Source organism: Oreochromis aureus, linkage group 2 (genome assembly GCF_013358895.1).
Source record: "Oreochromis aureus strain Israel breed Guangdong linkage group 2, ZZ_aureus, whole genome shotgun sequence".
In the NCBI taxonomy this organism is placed as follows: Eukaryota; Metazoa; Chordata; class Actinopteri; order Cichliformes; family Cichlidae; genus Oreochromis; species Oreochromis aureus.
The window spans coordinates 11,747,388-11,762,859 of record NC_052943.1 but is presented as its reverse complement, the minus strand read 5'-3'; the positions used below and the strand labels follow the sequence as shown (position 1 = coordinate 11,762,859).

The window sequence follows — 15,472 nt, the reverse complement described above, 5'->3', positions numbered from 1 at the left end:
ACAGCACTTTCATCTGTGGTAACTTCTCAAAAAAGTACTGTGGCATATAAATGGTATCACTCAGCCGGCAACAGATACTTCAAGTGCTTCATTTAATAAAACTCAACATTTAATTTATTATCTGCTGAAAACTGTTCAATTTTACAGTGTAAACAGGGAGGGGAAAAATTTATTCCATTGCAGTGTTTTGTACAAAGTGGTGGTTTAACAATAGAAGATACCATCTGTCCATAACACATAATGCATAAACAAACAGTCCTAGTAAGGCACCCAAGAAAAATGCAGCTATCAATAAATACTTATGCTGTGGTGTTGCTGGAAGACATGACAATGTGGGAACAACATCTTTGGCTCATAAAAATCATCCAAATCAATATCTGAAGAATTCTAAAGAACTTGCACTTTAATACTTCAGGTCAAAACTTAAACTTTCCCTTAAACTGAAGAACAAATCCATTCACTAGTGTACTTTCCCTTTTCAAAATTGATGCTTATTATAAATGTTGAGAGAGTGAAAAGCACATGATTACCAACTATTTCTCATGCTACTGATAGAGTAATTAGAAAGCAGTACATTATCTTTGAAAAAAAATAGCATGGGGTTACAAAATATGTGTTTTATATATGATATGGTATAGTGGTAAATTAACGTATAGGGAGTCATTCTACCGGTGCAAAAATAACAGTACAGCATTCATCATTCATTGATCATTGTGCAAGTTAATTAAACCATTTCATAGCGAAAGGGAACCAAAGGTCGAGTACCGTTGTTAAGACAGGGTCGTTCTGATTCATAGACACATAAATTAACTTTGCTGGTAACCCTGAATAAACCGCTGGCTGATCATATAGGGTTTGAGGCATTTATTATAGATGCGAAGGAGAAAGGGCTGAGTTTGTAACCATCTCCACTGTAGAACTTGTTCTGAAACTCCACCCTGTAAAAGAGACGGGCATAAGTCAATCTCCAACAACAAACAGAAACCTCAGAGCACGTATCATACTCTTATTTGAACATTATTACTCTTATTCTACAGTGGACTTTTTTTTGGTAATAGTCTGGTTTGTTGTTCCTAAAGGTTAAGTCAATCTTTTCTCCAGCACCACCATCCTGAGAAAACTACTGCATTAATGCTACATACTGTAGGTGGTGTATCCTACAGTCAAATTCAACTTTGCATGCAGGGTTATTGCCAGAGGCAGCTGTAAAGTCTGCTTAGAACAGTCTTTGCCTTCACTGCATCTGTCACACAAAAGACAGCAAATAGAGTGCAATGTTTACACCAGCATGTAACAAAAACATGTGACCATGGATTGCTGGCTTAAATGCAGACACATAAAACCTGACACACACTCCGAAATAAAAAATAAATAAAAAAGTGGTTCCGGATCTTACCCAGTGCAATCACACAGCCTATCTCCTTTACAAATCTTAGTTAACCAAAGCTATTTTCCCCCTTTGTCTCAACCCTTCTGTCACTCTCACCAGTGCAGACGGAGCGCGTGCAAGAAAGCTGAGAGCCCCTCCATGACCAGAAGGATGCAGACTGTCAGCACAGCGAAGAAGGCGAAAATCACAAAGAGGACTACAGCTCCCACGTAACCCTGCCACGTCAGCCCCTTACGCATGACCATCTCCCACAGCACCTCTGACAGCTCTGTGGAGACACAAGTGAGTCACTGTTAGAGAATCACAGCTGGCTGGAAAACAACAACATGAGTGTGTATAACTAGAAAAATAAAATAGATTAAAAAAAAAAAAGAAGAAAAGTATGAGTAAGTTTTGTTTAAAAGAGGAAGTCGTGTGTGTGTGTGCATCATGTGAGTATGAAGATAAGCATTGTGTTTGTATGTGCAGTGCCACTGACGTGCGTGTGCCAGGCTGAGAGCCCAGAGTCGGAGGTAGGAGGCTGTGTTGGAGATGCAGCCCAAGCAGTACTCGATGGTGTGGATGGCCTGATGCATGAACACATCTGCGACATCAAACTCCTACAGACAGCACAACAAAAAAACCAAAAAAACAAAAGGAGTTCATCAGGATGTATTAAAACAGGTAAACTAATTTAGTTACTCTAGCTTCACCCTCACCTCTTCTACTAGCGGCCTTCCTTCTACTTCCCCCTGATGAACATTGATGGACCCTTCATCAGACACCAGTGGACGCCTGTCTTCATCCAGATGCTGCAGAGAATTCAAGATCAGTCAGAAAAGTAAATGCAGCTACATAAAAGGAATTAAAATTCAACCAAACGCAGACTCACGACTCGACGTCGTCTTCTCTTGAACATAATGTATTCAAACGTGGGCTTCCCAAGGAGGAGGAATGGCACAGAACACAGAGCCAGTATCACCAGGACCTTCTGCACTATAGCCTGCACAGAGTTACAGAGAAGAGGTTATCCTCATTTGACCGTTAGTTTATTCAGTTCAGGGCTTGCATGTATTTATCTACTTAATGAATGCAGCATTTTTGTTATTCAAAAAACAAAACGGAGACACAACCACATCACTGTTGCTTGATAATGCAGTTAAAGTGCTGATTACTATATTTGGAAAGTCCCTTATTGTGTTCATGTGCTTGTAATAGATGTGGCATCTGGGGTTTGACCTGCCAAAGCAGTGCTGCATTTACATGCTAGACTTTCACAAAATAAAACCCACAAACAACCACTGAAAGATGTAAATATGGTAACAACATACATAAAGACTATCATTCAGTTTATAATAAGATTTCATGATAACTACTGCTCAGTGTGACCAACTAACACACATGTTTGGGAAGTGGGAAACTAAGAAAATGCATAAAGCAAACCCGATATGTTCCCTTTAGTGAAGCTCACAAACGACGCACACACCTGTCCTCGATAAAGCGGAGGGTTGTCAGGGTTTTCCGTAAACAGGAACATGTCTATGAAGTGGATCAGTATGCTGGGAGCACTTTTGGACTGAGAAGGAGCGTAAGCAACCCACTTATAGACCACCATGAACACCAGGTAGCCAAACAGAAACAGCATGAAGAAAAGCTCTGGGATCAGCACAAAAATCAAACTGCTGAACTTGCGAAAGTGCCTGTAGAAAAAAAACAAAAAAAACCAACAACAACCAGGGAGAAACGAGGATAAGAACACGAGGATGTGAAGGCACAGAGCTAATCTGAAACACACAAAACAGGTGTGCAAGCAAAACACATGCAACAAAAGGGTAAACATTATTTACCAGTAGTTGAAGAATGACAAGCAGACTCCAAAAGTCATGTGAATAATGCCGATGATGACTGACATCTTCATCTTGTAAGAGTTTAGGAATGTTAGTTTGTTGTTGGCCATCCCCCAGACCTGACGACAACATCAGAGAGAATGACTGGAGTTACAATCGAGACACATATATACATATTTATGTGCATGTTTGATTGGAAGACGATGAATATGATGGGCACACCGGGTCAATGCCAAATGGATAGGGGCTTGTGAAAACGCCAGGTACAGCAGGATCCATGGATAAGTACTGGCTCCCTGCCAGCACCGATGAACTGAAAGAGATCACACGAAGGTAAGAAAGTGTGTCGAAAATGGAGTAAACAGCAAATAAGTATTACTTATTATATTACTGTTTATGATTTATTTGACCTGTATTTTGTGTGTACTAAAAACTCAATAAACACATTGTTGCAAAAAAAGCAAATAAGTTTCCAGGGTGAATATACGAAAATGTTCTTACTTCCATATGTTTTTTTCAAACATTGGGCCGACGTGCCAGGCCGAGCTGAAGGTGGCGAGCCCTTTGCTGAAGCACTCGTTGTAAATGGCTCCCGTGTAGATGGAGAACAGTCCCATCAGCAGAATCAAATACCTTCCACCGAACATCATCCTCCAGATCTGACACACAAAGCGGTCAAGGACATGTTTTAGTACGTTATAATTATTTGAATTTTTTACATTTAAACATAAATGGGAAGCTGTGTGACAAAAAACAGAATGCAATGATTTGGAAGTTTGTTAATACGCCCACATTTTATTTACACAGAAAACAAATATTAAATGTCAAATATTTAACAGCTGGAGGAACAATGTGCAACAGCATCTTAGTCAAAGGCATATGCACTTTTTAGAGCAACAAATGCTCTTGTCCAGTTGACGTATTCGAATATGTCAGCAAGATAACGCTAAACCATGTAGTGTCTGAAGAGAGGATGCTGCACAGCGGGAAACATGGCCGTGGCCTAAATCTTTTGAGTCATCTTGTTGCCATGTTTTGTTTTGTTTTCCTTAAAATGGTACATGCTTTCAGTTTAAACAGTTAACATGTTTTCTATGTCATACTGTGAATCAAATATAGGTTTCTGAGAATTGCAAATGAATGCATTTTGTTGTTATTTAGGTTCTATGACATTTTTGGAATTGAGGTCACAGGAACATTGCTACTTTTGCTCTTATTTTTCTCTTCGGTGATTTTCATGTTGGTCAACCTGTAAGCTGGAGGCATGTCTGTGCATGCAAATTTCAAACCACATGCAAAATTTACTGGTACTGGCGGATTCCTTGGCTCACGCAGATTATGAAAGCATACTGGAATTTCAGTACATTTTTTGGGGCATCTGTGAAACAAGAAGTGAGTTCATTTGGTTATTAGTCAGTGTGGTGAGCAGGTCCTGTGGAACAGAGGAACAATCTAAATGTGGTCTGTTGTATTACTGATGCTGCTTGGTCTGAAATAAAGTTGCCTTTAAGTTAGACATTTTGTTAAATACAGAGTGTCTACTCTTCTAAGTTACCTCATTGTTGTTGTTTCTAAGTTTGGGATCTTTTTCCTCGAGGACCATCCAGAGAGCAGTCAGAGTCATCAGTAAACCATGGCCCACGTCCCCAAACATCACCGCAAACAGGAAGGGGAATGTAATTATGGTGAACAATGCTGCAGGGGCATTGAGAGACAAGATTTAGCCAAAGAATAATACCTGAAAGACTTCACTTTGAATACATTTCATGAGGAAATTATTTATGTCATCTAATGACGCACCTGGATTGACTTCACGGTAGGCGGCCACTCCGTAGGCATCTACAATGTTCTGGAAACCTGCTGTGAAGGAGTTGAGGGGAAACAGAGTAGGTGGAGGTGTAGAGCAAGGCAAGCGGTTGTAGAAAGAATCAACCCCACTGCCGCTTTTCCTCTGAGGTTGGAGAACAGGGTGGGATAAAAAACAGGAAATTAGGCGATTTACTCATCGGTGCTTTTTACAGCTCTATGTTTCTGCTCATCTGTTGTCTCACCCCTCCCTCTCTCAGCGCACACTGCAGTTCAGGCAGCTTGGCGGTGGGACACCAGGCCTCAGCGATCAGGCATTTGTCAGTGACAGAGGGGCTGCAGAGATTCAGTACCGACTGGATCGCCTTACACTTCTGGACTCGCACCTTCCACTGGGGCAGAACGGCCACCGCTTTCATCAGCAGCTGCTGCAAGAAGCTTTCAGTCTGTGACAAAACCTGAAGTCGCAGAAGGAAACAAAAAAAGAGGCGTGATGAATGTTCTAGAAGCACTGTAATATAATATCCTATGCAGAAACTATAAAACCAGACATTACAGTCTTTTAATTATTTTGATGCCCATATGTAGTATCAAAAACCAAAAGAAAACCACTCACTGATTTGATGTCTTCAATTCTCCCTTGAAGTCCCTGGAGAACCTCCTCTCTCTCGGCAGAGCTCTCGGGGTATGCAAATGTCTCAGTGCGGAAGCTGCGAGGAGGGAAAATCCAAAGAAATTCAAGTTAAAAACACAGGTGCAGCTTCAGAATCTCAAAAACAAAAAACAACAACAAAAAAAAAAAAATCCCCACCAATCGCAGATCTTCTTGACTTTCTGTCCAATCTGATCTCCCCAGAAGGAAATGAGGAACACGGTCCATTGCACCATTTCCCCCTGCAAATGGAGAAAGAGCAAACTGCTGTGGTAAAACACCTGGAATGAAACTCACATCAGAAACTCTCTGCGATCCCCTCTCCTTTTCTCTTACCGTGTCAGGGTGCTCAAGTCGATCCTCCATTTCTCTAAAATCCACGATAATGTAACCGCGACACGCCCGCCATAACAGTCGCTCGAACGAGGGCACCTTCCAGGGGTGGACCACTCCTGCCACAAAACTGAGGGAGAGGAAAACTGTTATATAGAGAGGAAAAAGACAACATTTTACTCTTTAACATTTAATTGACACCTACCTGAGTCGGACATCTTGGCGGTTATCAAACAGACCTTGGGTCTCCGCTGCAGGTGGTACCTGTGAGAACAAGACAAAGGAGAACATTCTTTTTTAGTTTTCCTCACAACAACAATTACAGAAAATTGTGCAGAAATGGAGTTTTTCACCACGTGTGACGCCGTGAGAGAGTGAGTTCTGGTCAGGACTCCTCGGTACTGACAGAGCTGCGTCAGCTGAGCCCTAAGGCTGTCTCTGTTCCTGGACACCTAGTAGGAAACAAACGATATTTCATCAGTCTCAAAAATCTTTATCTCGTGGTGCACTAAGCAGAAAAAAGACCCTCCTCAGGCTCCATTTCGGCGCTCACCTCCTTGAGCTCTCTGGCGAGCCTCTCGCTCTCCTCCTCTATGGTGATGAGCTCACGGGGCTGAGGGGCTGAAGGCATCGGACACGGAGGAGGGAGTGGACCCTTTGAGGGTGGCGATAGGGAGCGATTTATCTCCTGCTCCAAGAAGTCTGGAGGGTGGAAAGGGTGGATAATGAATCATGGAAAATAAAGAAGATGAATGGAAAGAGGAGCCTTATGAGTCAGTACTCACGGAAAGTCTTCTCGAGATCCTCGCATCGTCTGACCTCGCTGACAAATTTCCTCTGAAAGGAGTTCACATTGGGGTTTAACTGAAAGCAGAGAGCAGAGAATAAGGATACTGAGCGGGTCTACATGACTTACACCAAAACCCATGATGCAGTCTGTTGCAGGTTAACAATTGCACTGGACTCCATGAACTGCACCAAGAAGAAGAAAACTGCATAAAGGGTTTAATAGACTCACGTCTCTGAACTCAACTAGGCCCAGCTCTCCCAGCTCGCTGACACAATTATAGGCCGAGCCGGACTGAAGAAAGAGCTGCACCAGGCACACCTCCTCGCTGCGAAATATGGAGCCCATATCTGTACAACACCAAAGAAAACAACTTTACACACACACCGTCCTCTGAATACAGCTGAGTGAAAGTACTGCAGTATATAAAGAGGAATATGAATTTAAAAAAAAAAATGGCAGACAATGGTGTTAACAGATGGCATCTACTTTCAGTTAGAGAGATCAAAACTACTCAGTGCAGAAGTATCTAAGTGGAAACTGAAGAAAGAGGAAGCACCAAGTCCTCCTGACCAGATGATCAGGTGGGGTTTCCACTATTGCACACACATGTGTCTGCCAAAATTAGCACAGGGGCTCTTTTTTTAGTTAAATAAAATAATCAAAGATGTACATATATATGAAACAGCATTACTATATTTTAGAAAGGCACAATGAGGTGCATTATTATTGCTTTCCCCTAGCTACATAGAAAGCAGTTTTGTACAAGCGCTCTACAGTAAACCCCACCTTTATGATGGTTACAGTGTTTGATCTTTTGTTAAAAAGCTTACAGCGCTGTATCATTTTTCAAAGCATTTCTTTAGACTGTTGTTTGTGGTGCTCGCACTATATTCAGACTAACCTCACTCATTTGGAGGGCTGAGCAGTGAATTGGATCTAACAGTTTCTTCATTAACTGAGCGTGATGAGTGTCATGAAGGTGGGAAAGCGACCACTAAGAATATATACAAAATTACTTATATCATAAAATAGATGTAACATGAAGGAAGCGTGGCTTCAGACTATAACTGTAAAAAGATCCATGCTGTTAAGGAAAAAGCATTTGACCTCGCCTCTTCTTCGATCTATCGACTATTGTCTCTGCTTCTCAGCTTTTGTTGCCTGGGGCAAAGTTTCGTTTTCTCTATAATCGCTAGCACACAACTCCAGTGAAGGAAAAGCCGAAACACTGGAGCGTTAACGCATAAATATAAGCCACATTTAAGAAAAGTAACAGAAGGGCTTGGTGTGTCTCGGCCACAACTATAGGAGATAAACCCGCTTGATAAAAACACAGATTTGAGCTGAATGTCGGAAACCTCACCTGTCTGCCTCTTTACCTCCGCTGCAGTCCGACCTGGTGTCTGTGAGGCAGTCTGGTACCGAGGGGGACGGACTGACCCGGGACTGCTAACCTGGACAAAGCAGACGCGTTTACGAGACTTGGGGTAGAAGTTCTCTGGCTCCGCACTTCCTGTTTGTGAGAGTCACGTTACTGCAGGAGGCACGTGATAGTTACCGTTTGAATCTCGCTCCACCGCGAGAGGTCGAGATTTTAGGCTCTTTAATGGCGGTAACGAGTCCAATAAGTGGATGTTTTTCTTTGGTTTTTTTTTATTAGATTTTTAGTCTGACAGGAAATCAGAAGCTTATTATTAATATTTCACGGTTTGATATTAGAGTTAAGCATATCTGGAGAAGCTGGTTTGGCCTGTACAGTCATCTGGAAACCACAGTCACGTGCGTTTGATAAACCCAGACGTGCTCTGTTTTTTTCCTCTCCTAACTTTATTAACTACATACAAACCAAGGCCAGAACCATAATTTGTAGCATGTGATGTCTCCAAAAAAGACATGCTAAAGTTAGGGACAATACTCAAAGTAAAAGTCAACCAGTATTTAAAGTTGTTTTTAATTCAGTTCCGTTACATTTAAAGAAACTGAAAAATAGTTCCTTTCTTAGTAGTTTCATTATTATGCAGCAGGCAAAGGAAGAATGTAGAAGTTCACAACAATGAACACTTAAAGTTCAACTGAGATGTTGTGTAGGATTTGTGTAGAAATCACAGCCTCTAAGCATACAGATATGTATCATAGGCGTGAAAACCATGGCCGTTTTGGGCTTTTGATTTCTTCGAGCTATTCTTTCTCTAGGGTGCAAAGATTGTACAGCATAGATCTTTAATGGTTTAAAAAACAAGAATTCAGTGCACATGTTTTAATTTATTGTGGATTTCCTCTAATCCACACAGGATCGAGTCTTTTCATTAATTGGTGCTGAAGGTTCTACTGTGTCTTTTAACTTGAAAAGACCAACATGCTAACTTCTTGTTCATGTGATCATGAGTCACTGCAACAGGTAATTCCTCTTTGCCAGCATAAAAGGGATTTGTTGTGTAAATGTGTCACTACTTAAAACTGTCACTGTCAGATAAGAGGGAATTGGTTAGAATGAAACTGCTGGAACACCAGCATCACTGTCCACAGTGAAGTGTTTTACGTCATGATGGACTGAAGATGCCAGTCAAAAAAAGGGGGTCCTGATCCAAAATCAAGACCTTCAAGCTCAACTGAAATTTGCAGCTTCCCACAAGAACAAGCCAAATGCCTTTAAAACCCATCTATGCCAGGAAACCAACCAGTTTAAATGAACTACCACTTATGTCAAGAATAGTCATCAAATAGCCAGCCAGAATTATGCCAAAAGCTTATTGATGGATACCTAGATTGCCTGCTCAAGGCAAGCCCTTCTAAGGAAACATTTAACCAAATATCAGTGTAAGAAGTTAAAAGAGAGGGTAAAAAAATAAATTTAAAAAAAAATCCAATCCTCCTTGTATGTAAACCGGTGACCACAACTGTATCAAAAATAAAGATCATTTTCATTGTCTGGTATAAAGCTCAAACATCAAGAAAGCAATGAGTAAAATGCATTTTGATTCAAAAGGAACTTTATATTTTGGATGTATCTTGTAAAGACAAAGCAAGCATTCTAGCTGAGGACCCCACAGTGACAGACACTCATATGGCAATACAAAAGATATTTTATTTAATTGTAAAAGGGCAGATGTGCAACAGGTAAAACAGCAGGTAATAAGAAATACACAACTGGGGGGAAAACAAAAGACAAAAATGTTTAAATGGAATCAATAAAACAGGATATGAAATGTGGCGAAAGTTTTTCACAGAAGTACATCAATTTCCTACACCTGTTGATCTCACTGTACATGACTGTAGATGTATCTTATCTTACCCTAACGACACTATAATGAAGCTGGTCTACATTAAGAAGCAATTATAGTTTCCAAATGACCCCCCTCCCTTTCATACATACACAAAAAAAGAAAATACTACAGTAAAATCATAATTGCTGGCAAACAGGAAAGGAACTTAAAGGCTTTTCATGTCATTTTCCATCACTTGTATTTCAAACACATAAAGCCAACAAACATGTCGCACTAACCATGCTGCTTCAAATTGCTGACAATCTCACAGATTTCTTCACTGGATATGAGGACTAACTCACTAAAAAAGATGCAAAGTTAGCACAGATTTCTTTTTTTCATCTTTTTCTGATAATGAATGTGTCGGAGGTAGCGGCAGCTCTGACACAGACTGTTCTCGTCTTAGTTGCCCTCCTCCCCTCATCTTGAATTTCTGCTTTTCTACAAACTGTAAAATTTGAGGCTTCTGTCCATTGCTGTAGACGTCAGGAACCGGGCATTCTCTCCAAAGGCCACCCCAGTCACCAATCCTGTATGGTCTATGGTTGAAAAGAAAAAGATCAGGGGTAAATGTCACATGCATACTAGTTGAAAATCTCAAAAGAGATTTGACATTTCTTTTGTCTTCATACCGGTGAAGTTGAGGACCTCAGACCACTGCTTGCAGATGTAGACACGGATGTCAGACCCTCCTACAGCCAGGTAGGTACCACTCTGATCAAACACAAGGGACTTCACCTGAAACAAAAAATGAACGGATTAGGCTCAGAAGAAAACCTAAAATGAGTTGGACAACTTCAAAGCTGGTCTACAGTGAAACGCTGGAGTTCAGCTTAGTAAAAATAAAGAGAACACAGTGGAAAAACTGCTAATCTGGTTCTTTCTGAAGTTAAAGCAATCCACCTCAGAGGGTCAGAGGGCCCGGTGGCGCCAGTGTCCGGCAGCCTCGCCTCTGTCAGCGCGCCCCAGGGTAGCTGTGGCTACAACGTAGCTTGCCATCACCAGTGTGTGAATGGGTGGATGACTGAATGTGTAAAGCGCTTTGGGGTCCTTAGGGACTAGTAAAGCGCTATATAAATACAGGCCATTTACCATTTACCTACCAGCACCCTGACAATTATACATGCAACTTTTCATCCACAGCCATTTATCTCTGGGTGCAATGACAGCCTAGAGGTGATGCTAAAACTATTTCTCAAACAGTTAAAAAAAAAATCCTTTAAAAAGGAGAAATCCCAAATTTCTTACCTCATAGTTGTTGTCCAGAGTAATGGTCTTGAAGTTCTTCAGCTTCCTCAAATCCCACAGTTTCAGAGAGCTGTCCTGGGCACCTGGAGCAAACAAGGATAATTATGTTTATTTTTTTTTTTTATTTTTATTTTTTCTATAGGCACACCATTTTTATTCTTATAAGGCTGAAGACACTGATAAATCTCCTAAACTATGCAAGTCATTGATGCACTAGTCACTTTTGATACTCTAAAGAAAATGTCCATGCAGCTCTACAAGTTTGTGCACATTAAAGACTGACGGCTAAACTGCGCAAAAAATGCTATCAAGTCAGTCTCACCTGTGGCCAGATAGTATCCGTTCTCAGAGAAAGCAATGGAGGTGACAGGTCCAGAGTGACCTGGGAAGTTGGCCACGTTGGTGCGCTCCTTCAGATCCCAAATCTTAATCTGGGAGTCCGCAGTACCAGTGCCAAAAATGAGACCATCAGGGTGGAACTGAGCGCATGTGAGAGCTGAGGGGTGCAATCAGATACATTATGCCTGGAAGAGGACTGTTATTATGACTATCAAATGCATTAAGCAAGCAAAGAGAAACTTACCACAGCCAGCACTTTCATCAGTAACTTTGGTGAGGACTCTGCCCGTCTGGATATCAGAAAAGGCCCAGTACTGCAGGATAAAAGTAATAAGAGTTAGAGCGGTGAAGCAGTTTAACGGCAAAAAGCTCAATCATTCAGTGATTAAAGTTCAAGGCCTGTTGGTAATTTCGAGCACGCACCTGATCCTCAGAGGAGCTGAGCAGGTAGTCTCCAGTAGCATGAAGAGAGAGACCAGTGACGCCTGCCTCGTGAGCACGCACCACCTGCACACAGTTGCCCCCGGTGACAGACCACACACGGATGGTGGTGTCTGGAGAGGCGGAGAAGACCACAGACTAGAGGAGAAAAGACGGCAAGCGAGTGAGGAACAACAGATTAAAGGAACGATTGTGTTTGTCATCATTCCATTAAAATTCTTCAGGAGCTTTGGGTGCAAGTTTGCATGTAGGATCTCAGAGGACAAGTTACCTGAGATGGGTGGTAAATGACAGAGGTAACCTTCTTGGTGTGACCCTTAAGCGTTGCCACGATCTGCTCTTCGTTCTTGTCAAACACCACCACGTTCTTATCAGCTCCACCTGGGAGATAGAACAGGTTTAATATCAGATTCTTTGTCTGGCATCCCAGCAAATGAAATACAGAATGAAAGATTGATTCAGTGTACCGGTGAGCACTTTGTTGGTGTCTGAGGGACACAGATCCAGAGACAGAATACCAGGCACACTGGCACTATGAAGACCCTGAAGGCAACATAGGAGAGAACGTTGATAAATTGGATTGCTTGGTGAAACCGATGCATCCTCATGATCCTGCATAATCAATACTTACAGCATGAGAGGCCACTTGGCGGTATTTGCCGAGATCCTCGGCTCTAACCAGATCCTCTGGGACAGTTTTGCCTCTCTGTAGAGAACCACAGTAAAGCAATTAAATGAGAACGAGGGTAAATTATGCACAAACAGAGCTTGTGGCAAAACAAGTAAAACAAGTGTTTGCACATTAGCAGCTAAATAAAAGAGAAATTTAATACCTTCTTTCTCTCTGTAGTGAGGATAGTAGCCTTGTCTTGGAGCTGCAAACAGAAAAAAAACATTTAAAAACATCAAGCTCAAGAAAAGCACTTTATAACCAAAGAAATTATTACAAACGGTCATAATGGTAAAAAAAATAATCAATCAAAAAAAATATATCAATATTACCTTCTGGATGATTTCTGGAGTCATTCCCACTTGTTCACTAATCTCCATAGGCTCTCCACCAGCACCCTGGTGTAAAAAAAGGCAGAATTAAATATTGTTTAAAGGCATGATGTGACAGTCTGATCATTGTCTGATCAGCTGAAACTAAAGCCCAGCTACTCACTGCTGCAGCTGGCTGAGAGGCGGGCACTGCCTGAGGGGCAACCAATCCGGCCTGGGGTTTGAGCGTAGCAAGAGCTGTGGAAAGAAGAAATCGACTCATTAAAATAAATAAAATACACACACAATATCAATGAATCCAGGTTCATTTGGACCTGATGATCACATTAAAGCCATTTCTACACGTTTCATAACTGTGCGGACACCCAAACTGCTGTCAACCCACCTTCTCTTGCAGCTGTGACCTCTTTGGTGAGTCGAGCGATGACTCTGCAGGCGGCATCGTGCTGATAGAGGGCGTGTGAAAGTTCTTGGCGAGTAGTCTGCAGCTGCTGCCGCAAGGTGAAGCTATGAAGCATTACAGCATCCTAGAACAGAAATGAAAAGTGAGAAAGGAGCACAAACAGACACAAATTGACATGTTTTAATTACTTTGGTTCTACCAGCATTTTGCAGTCAAGATTTAAAAAACAAACAAAAAAATCCCACTATATACTGGTTTGTTTGAAATATATCTTTAAAAAAATTTATTAAACTCACTGGAATATAACTTTACACCCATGTGTTTAAATGAAATAAGGAAGATAACAAGATGGAACTCGCTTTTTTGGTCTCAGCTAAAGAATTAAAGTTATTTAAATGAATGTACCAAACAAACATTTTTCATGAATTCAAACTAATTCAAAAGACCCAAGGTTTGTCACAAAACTTTGCAATTCAAGAAAGAAAAGGGGCCAATCTTCTATTAGATTCTTTTTTTGCGGCACAGATTAGATCAAAAATATGCTGTTGTAACCCATCATATAATGCACAATTAGAAAAAACAAACAAACAAAAAACAAAAATCCAAAACAAGAGTCCTGTTGTTAAAAACTACTGGAGAGGGATAAATGGTTCCCTGTAACACACTTTTAATTGTTAAACTATCCAACACCCTACAGATCTGATTTGAGTTCTACACATTTATAACTAATTTATGTTGATTAGTAGCTGACTCCCTACTTGTTTAAAATGTTCCTAAATGTTGTGTGTATTTGTAATGTGTTGTTGATGTAGTGTTAAACAGTAATAAGAAAAATCAATTTAAAAACAAAATGATACATACAATAGATACAGTATAAAGTGCTCTGTTCTTTGCTATCTCAGAGTTTACAGGACTTACCCATTCATCTTGAAGGGACTTGAGAATGGCAGGAATACTGGTTGCCGATGGTGCCTTTGGTCTAATAGGATGAGCCACTAAAAGACAGGAAACCTCTTCAGTAATTCATCGAGGCTTATTTGCAATGAGATTTGAGTATTTAAGGGCACATGCCACACTGATTTTCTTTTCATATATAAATCTTGATCATTTCCTATGGTTCTATGAATATCACAAAGAATAGCTCAGTACAATGCAACACGTCTGCAAACTTCAGCCTACGAAACCAAAGCCGAGCATCATTCCACTGATAACGACCTCTCTCACGGAAGTAGCATTACTCTGCATGAACTTTATTGAGGTCTACTGCCTCTTAGAAAACACCCAGAAACCCACCTTTGATGTCTACGAGCTGCTCCTCGGACAGCGGCTGTCCGTTCATCGGGTCCGTCCCATTCTCTGCGATGTACTTCTCGATCAGCCTGCGCTCAAACACCTGGTTGGACACCGGAGAGACGCACGGGTGCTCTGGCACTTCGTTGGAAACTGTAATAGAGTTCAGTTCCGGCTTTTTTAACAACACATAACTCCCAGCAATTTAAAAAAAAACACACACAATTAAAAAAAGAGATCGATGAACTATATCAAAGCAGAAGGCGGTACTGCATGGCCGCTAACGCTAGCTAAATCAGCTAGCAGCATTAGCGCGGTACCGAGCTAACCGGCCTCCGTCATATCAATGAATTCAGCGTCACCTACTTGCACAAACCAAAGCCATGTTCCAGGCGGAGTCCTAAAAGTCTCGTGTTAAATGTGATTTATGCTCGCGCTGTACTTTAAAGTTGTTGCAGCTAAGGTACACTTTACTTCTGTTTGGAAGTAGCACGCTGTCCTTTCATTGCCGCTACAACGAACACTCTTCTTCTACGCTTTGAGTTAGCTTCAATGTCCCAAACTCTGCCACCTACCGTCACTGCGCCGAGGAGAACATTTGACCACTTTCCAGCTTCCTAAATATATGTGTATCTATCTATCTATCTATCTATCTATCTATCTATCTATCTATCTATCTATCTATCTAT

General features: G+C 41.2%; 2 protein-coding genes across 3 annotated transcripts; both read right to left on the bottom strand.

Annotated features, from left to right (window-relative positions):
* Positions 1-78: 78 nt before the first annotated feature.
* Positions 79-8,391, bottom strand: tcirg1b (T cell immune regulator 1, ATPase H+ transporting V0 subunit a3b). 2 transcript variants are annotated; one of them, XM_031744647.2, is made up of 21 exons: positions 8,161-8,391; positions 7,026-7,144; positions 6,793-6,871; positions 6,561-6,709; positions 6,361-6,459; positions 6,213-6,271; positions 6,011-6,137; positions 5,834-5,916; positions 5,639-5,732; positions 5,268-5,480; positions 5,017-5,167; positions 4,772-4,911; positions 3,718-3,875; positions 3,439-3,529; positions 3,217-3,335; positions 2,856-3,069; positions 2,262-2,372; positions 2,089-2,181; positions 1,869-1,989; positions 1,487-1,658; positions 79-938 (listed from the first exon to the last, which is right to left on the bottom strand). In XM_031744647.2, exons 2-21 carry the CDS (start codon positions 7,140-7,142, stop codon positions 845-847), a joined length of 2,484 nt encoding a protein of 827 aa, XP_031600507.1. In that variant the 5' UTR covers positions 7,143-7,144; positions 8,161-8,391; the 3' UTR covers positions 79-844. The 2 variants fall into 2 exon arrangements, with proteins under 2 accessions (XP_031600507.1, XP_031600508.1); XM_031744648.2 differs by having other exon boundaries at positions 6,364-6,459.
* A 1,471-nt stretch (positions 8,392-9,862) lies between these two features.
* prpf19 (pre-mRNA processing factor 19) lies at positions 9,863-15,357 on the bottom strand. The gene is made up of 16 exons (XM_031744659.2): positions 15,150-15,357; positions 14,787-14,936; positions 14,412-14,488; positions 13,476-13,617; positions 13,254-13,327; positions 13,091-13,156; positions 12,922-12,963; positions 12,720-12,794; positions 12,556-12,631; positions 12,360-12,469; positions 12,071-12,226; positions 11,892-11,961; positions 11,631-11,804; positions 11,309-11,391; positions 10,693-10,798; positions 9,863-10,599 (listed from the first exon to the last, which is right to left on the bottom strand). Exons 1-16 carry the CDS (start codon positions 15,166-15,168, stop codon positions 10,502-10,504), a joined length of 1,518 nt encoding a protein of 505 aa, XP_031600519.1. The 5' UTR covers positions 15,169-15,357; the 3' UTR covers positions 9,863-10,501.
* Between the last annotated feature and the right edge of the window lie 115 nt (positions 15,358-15,472).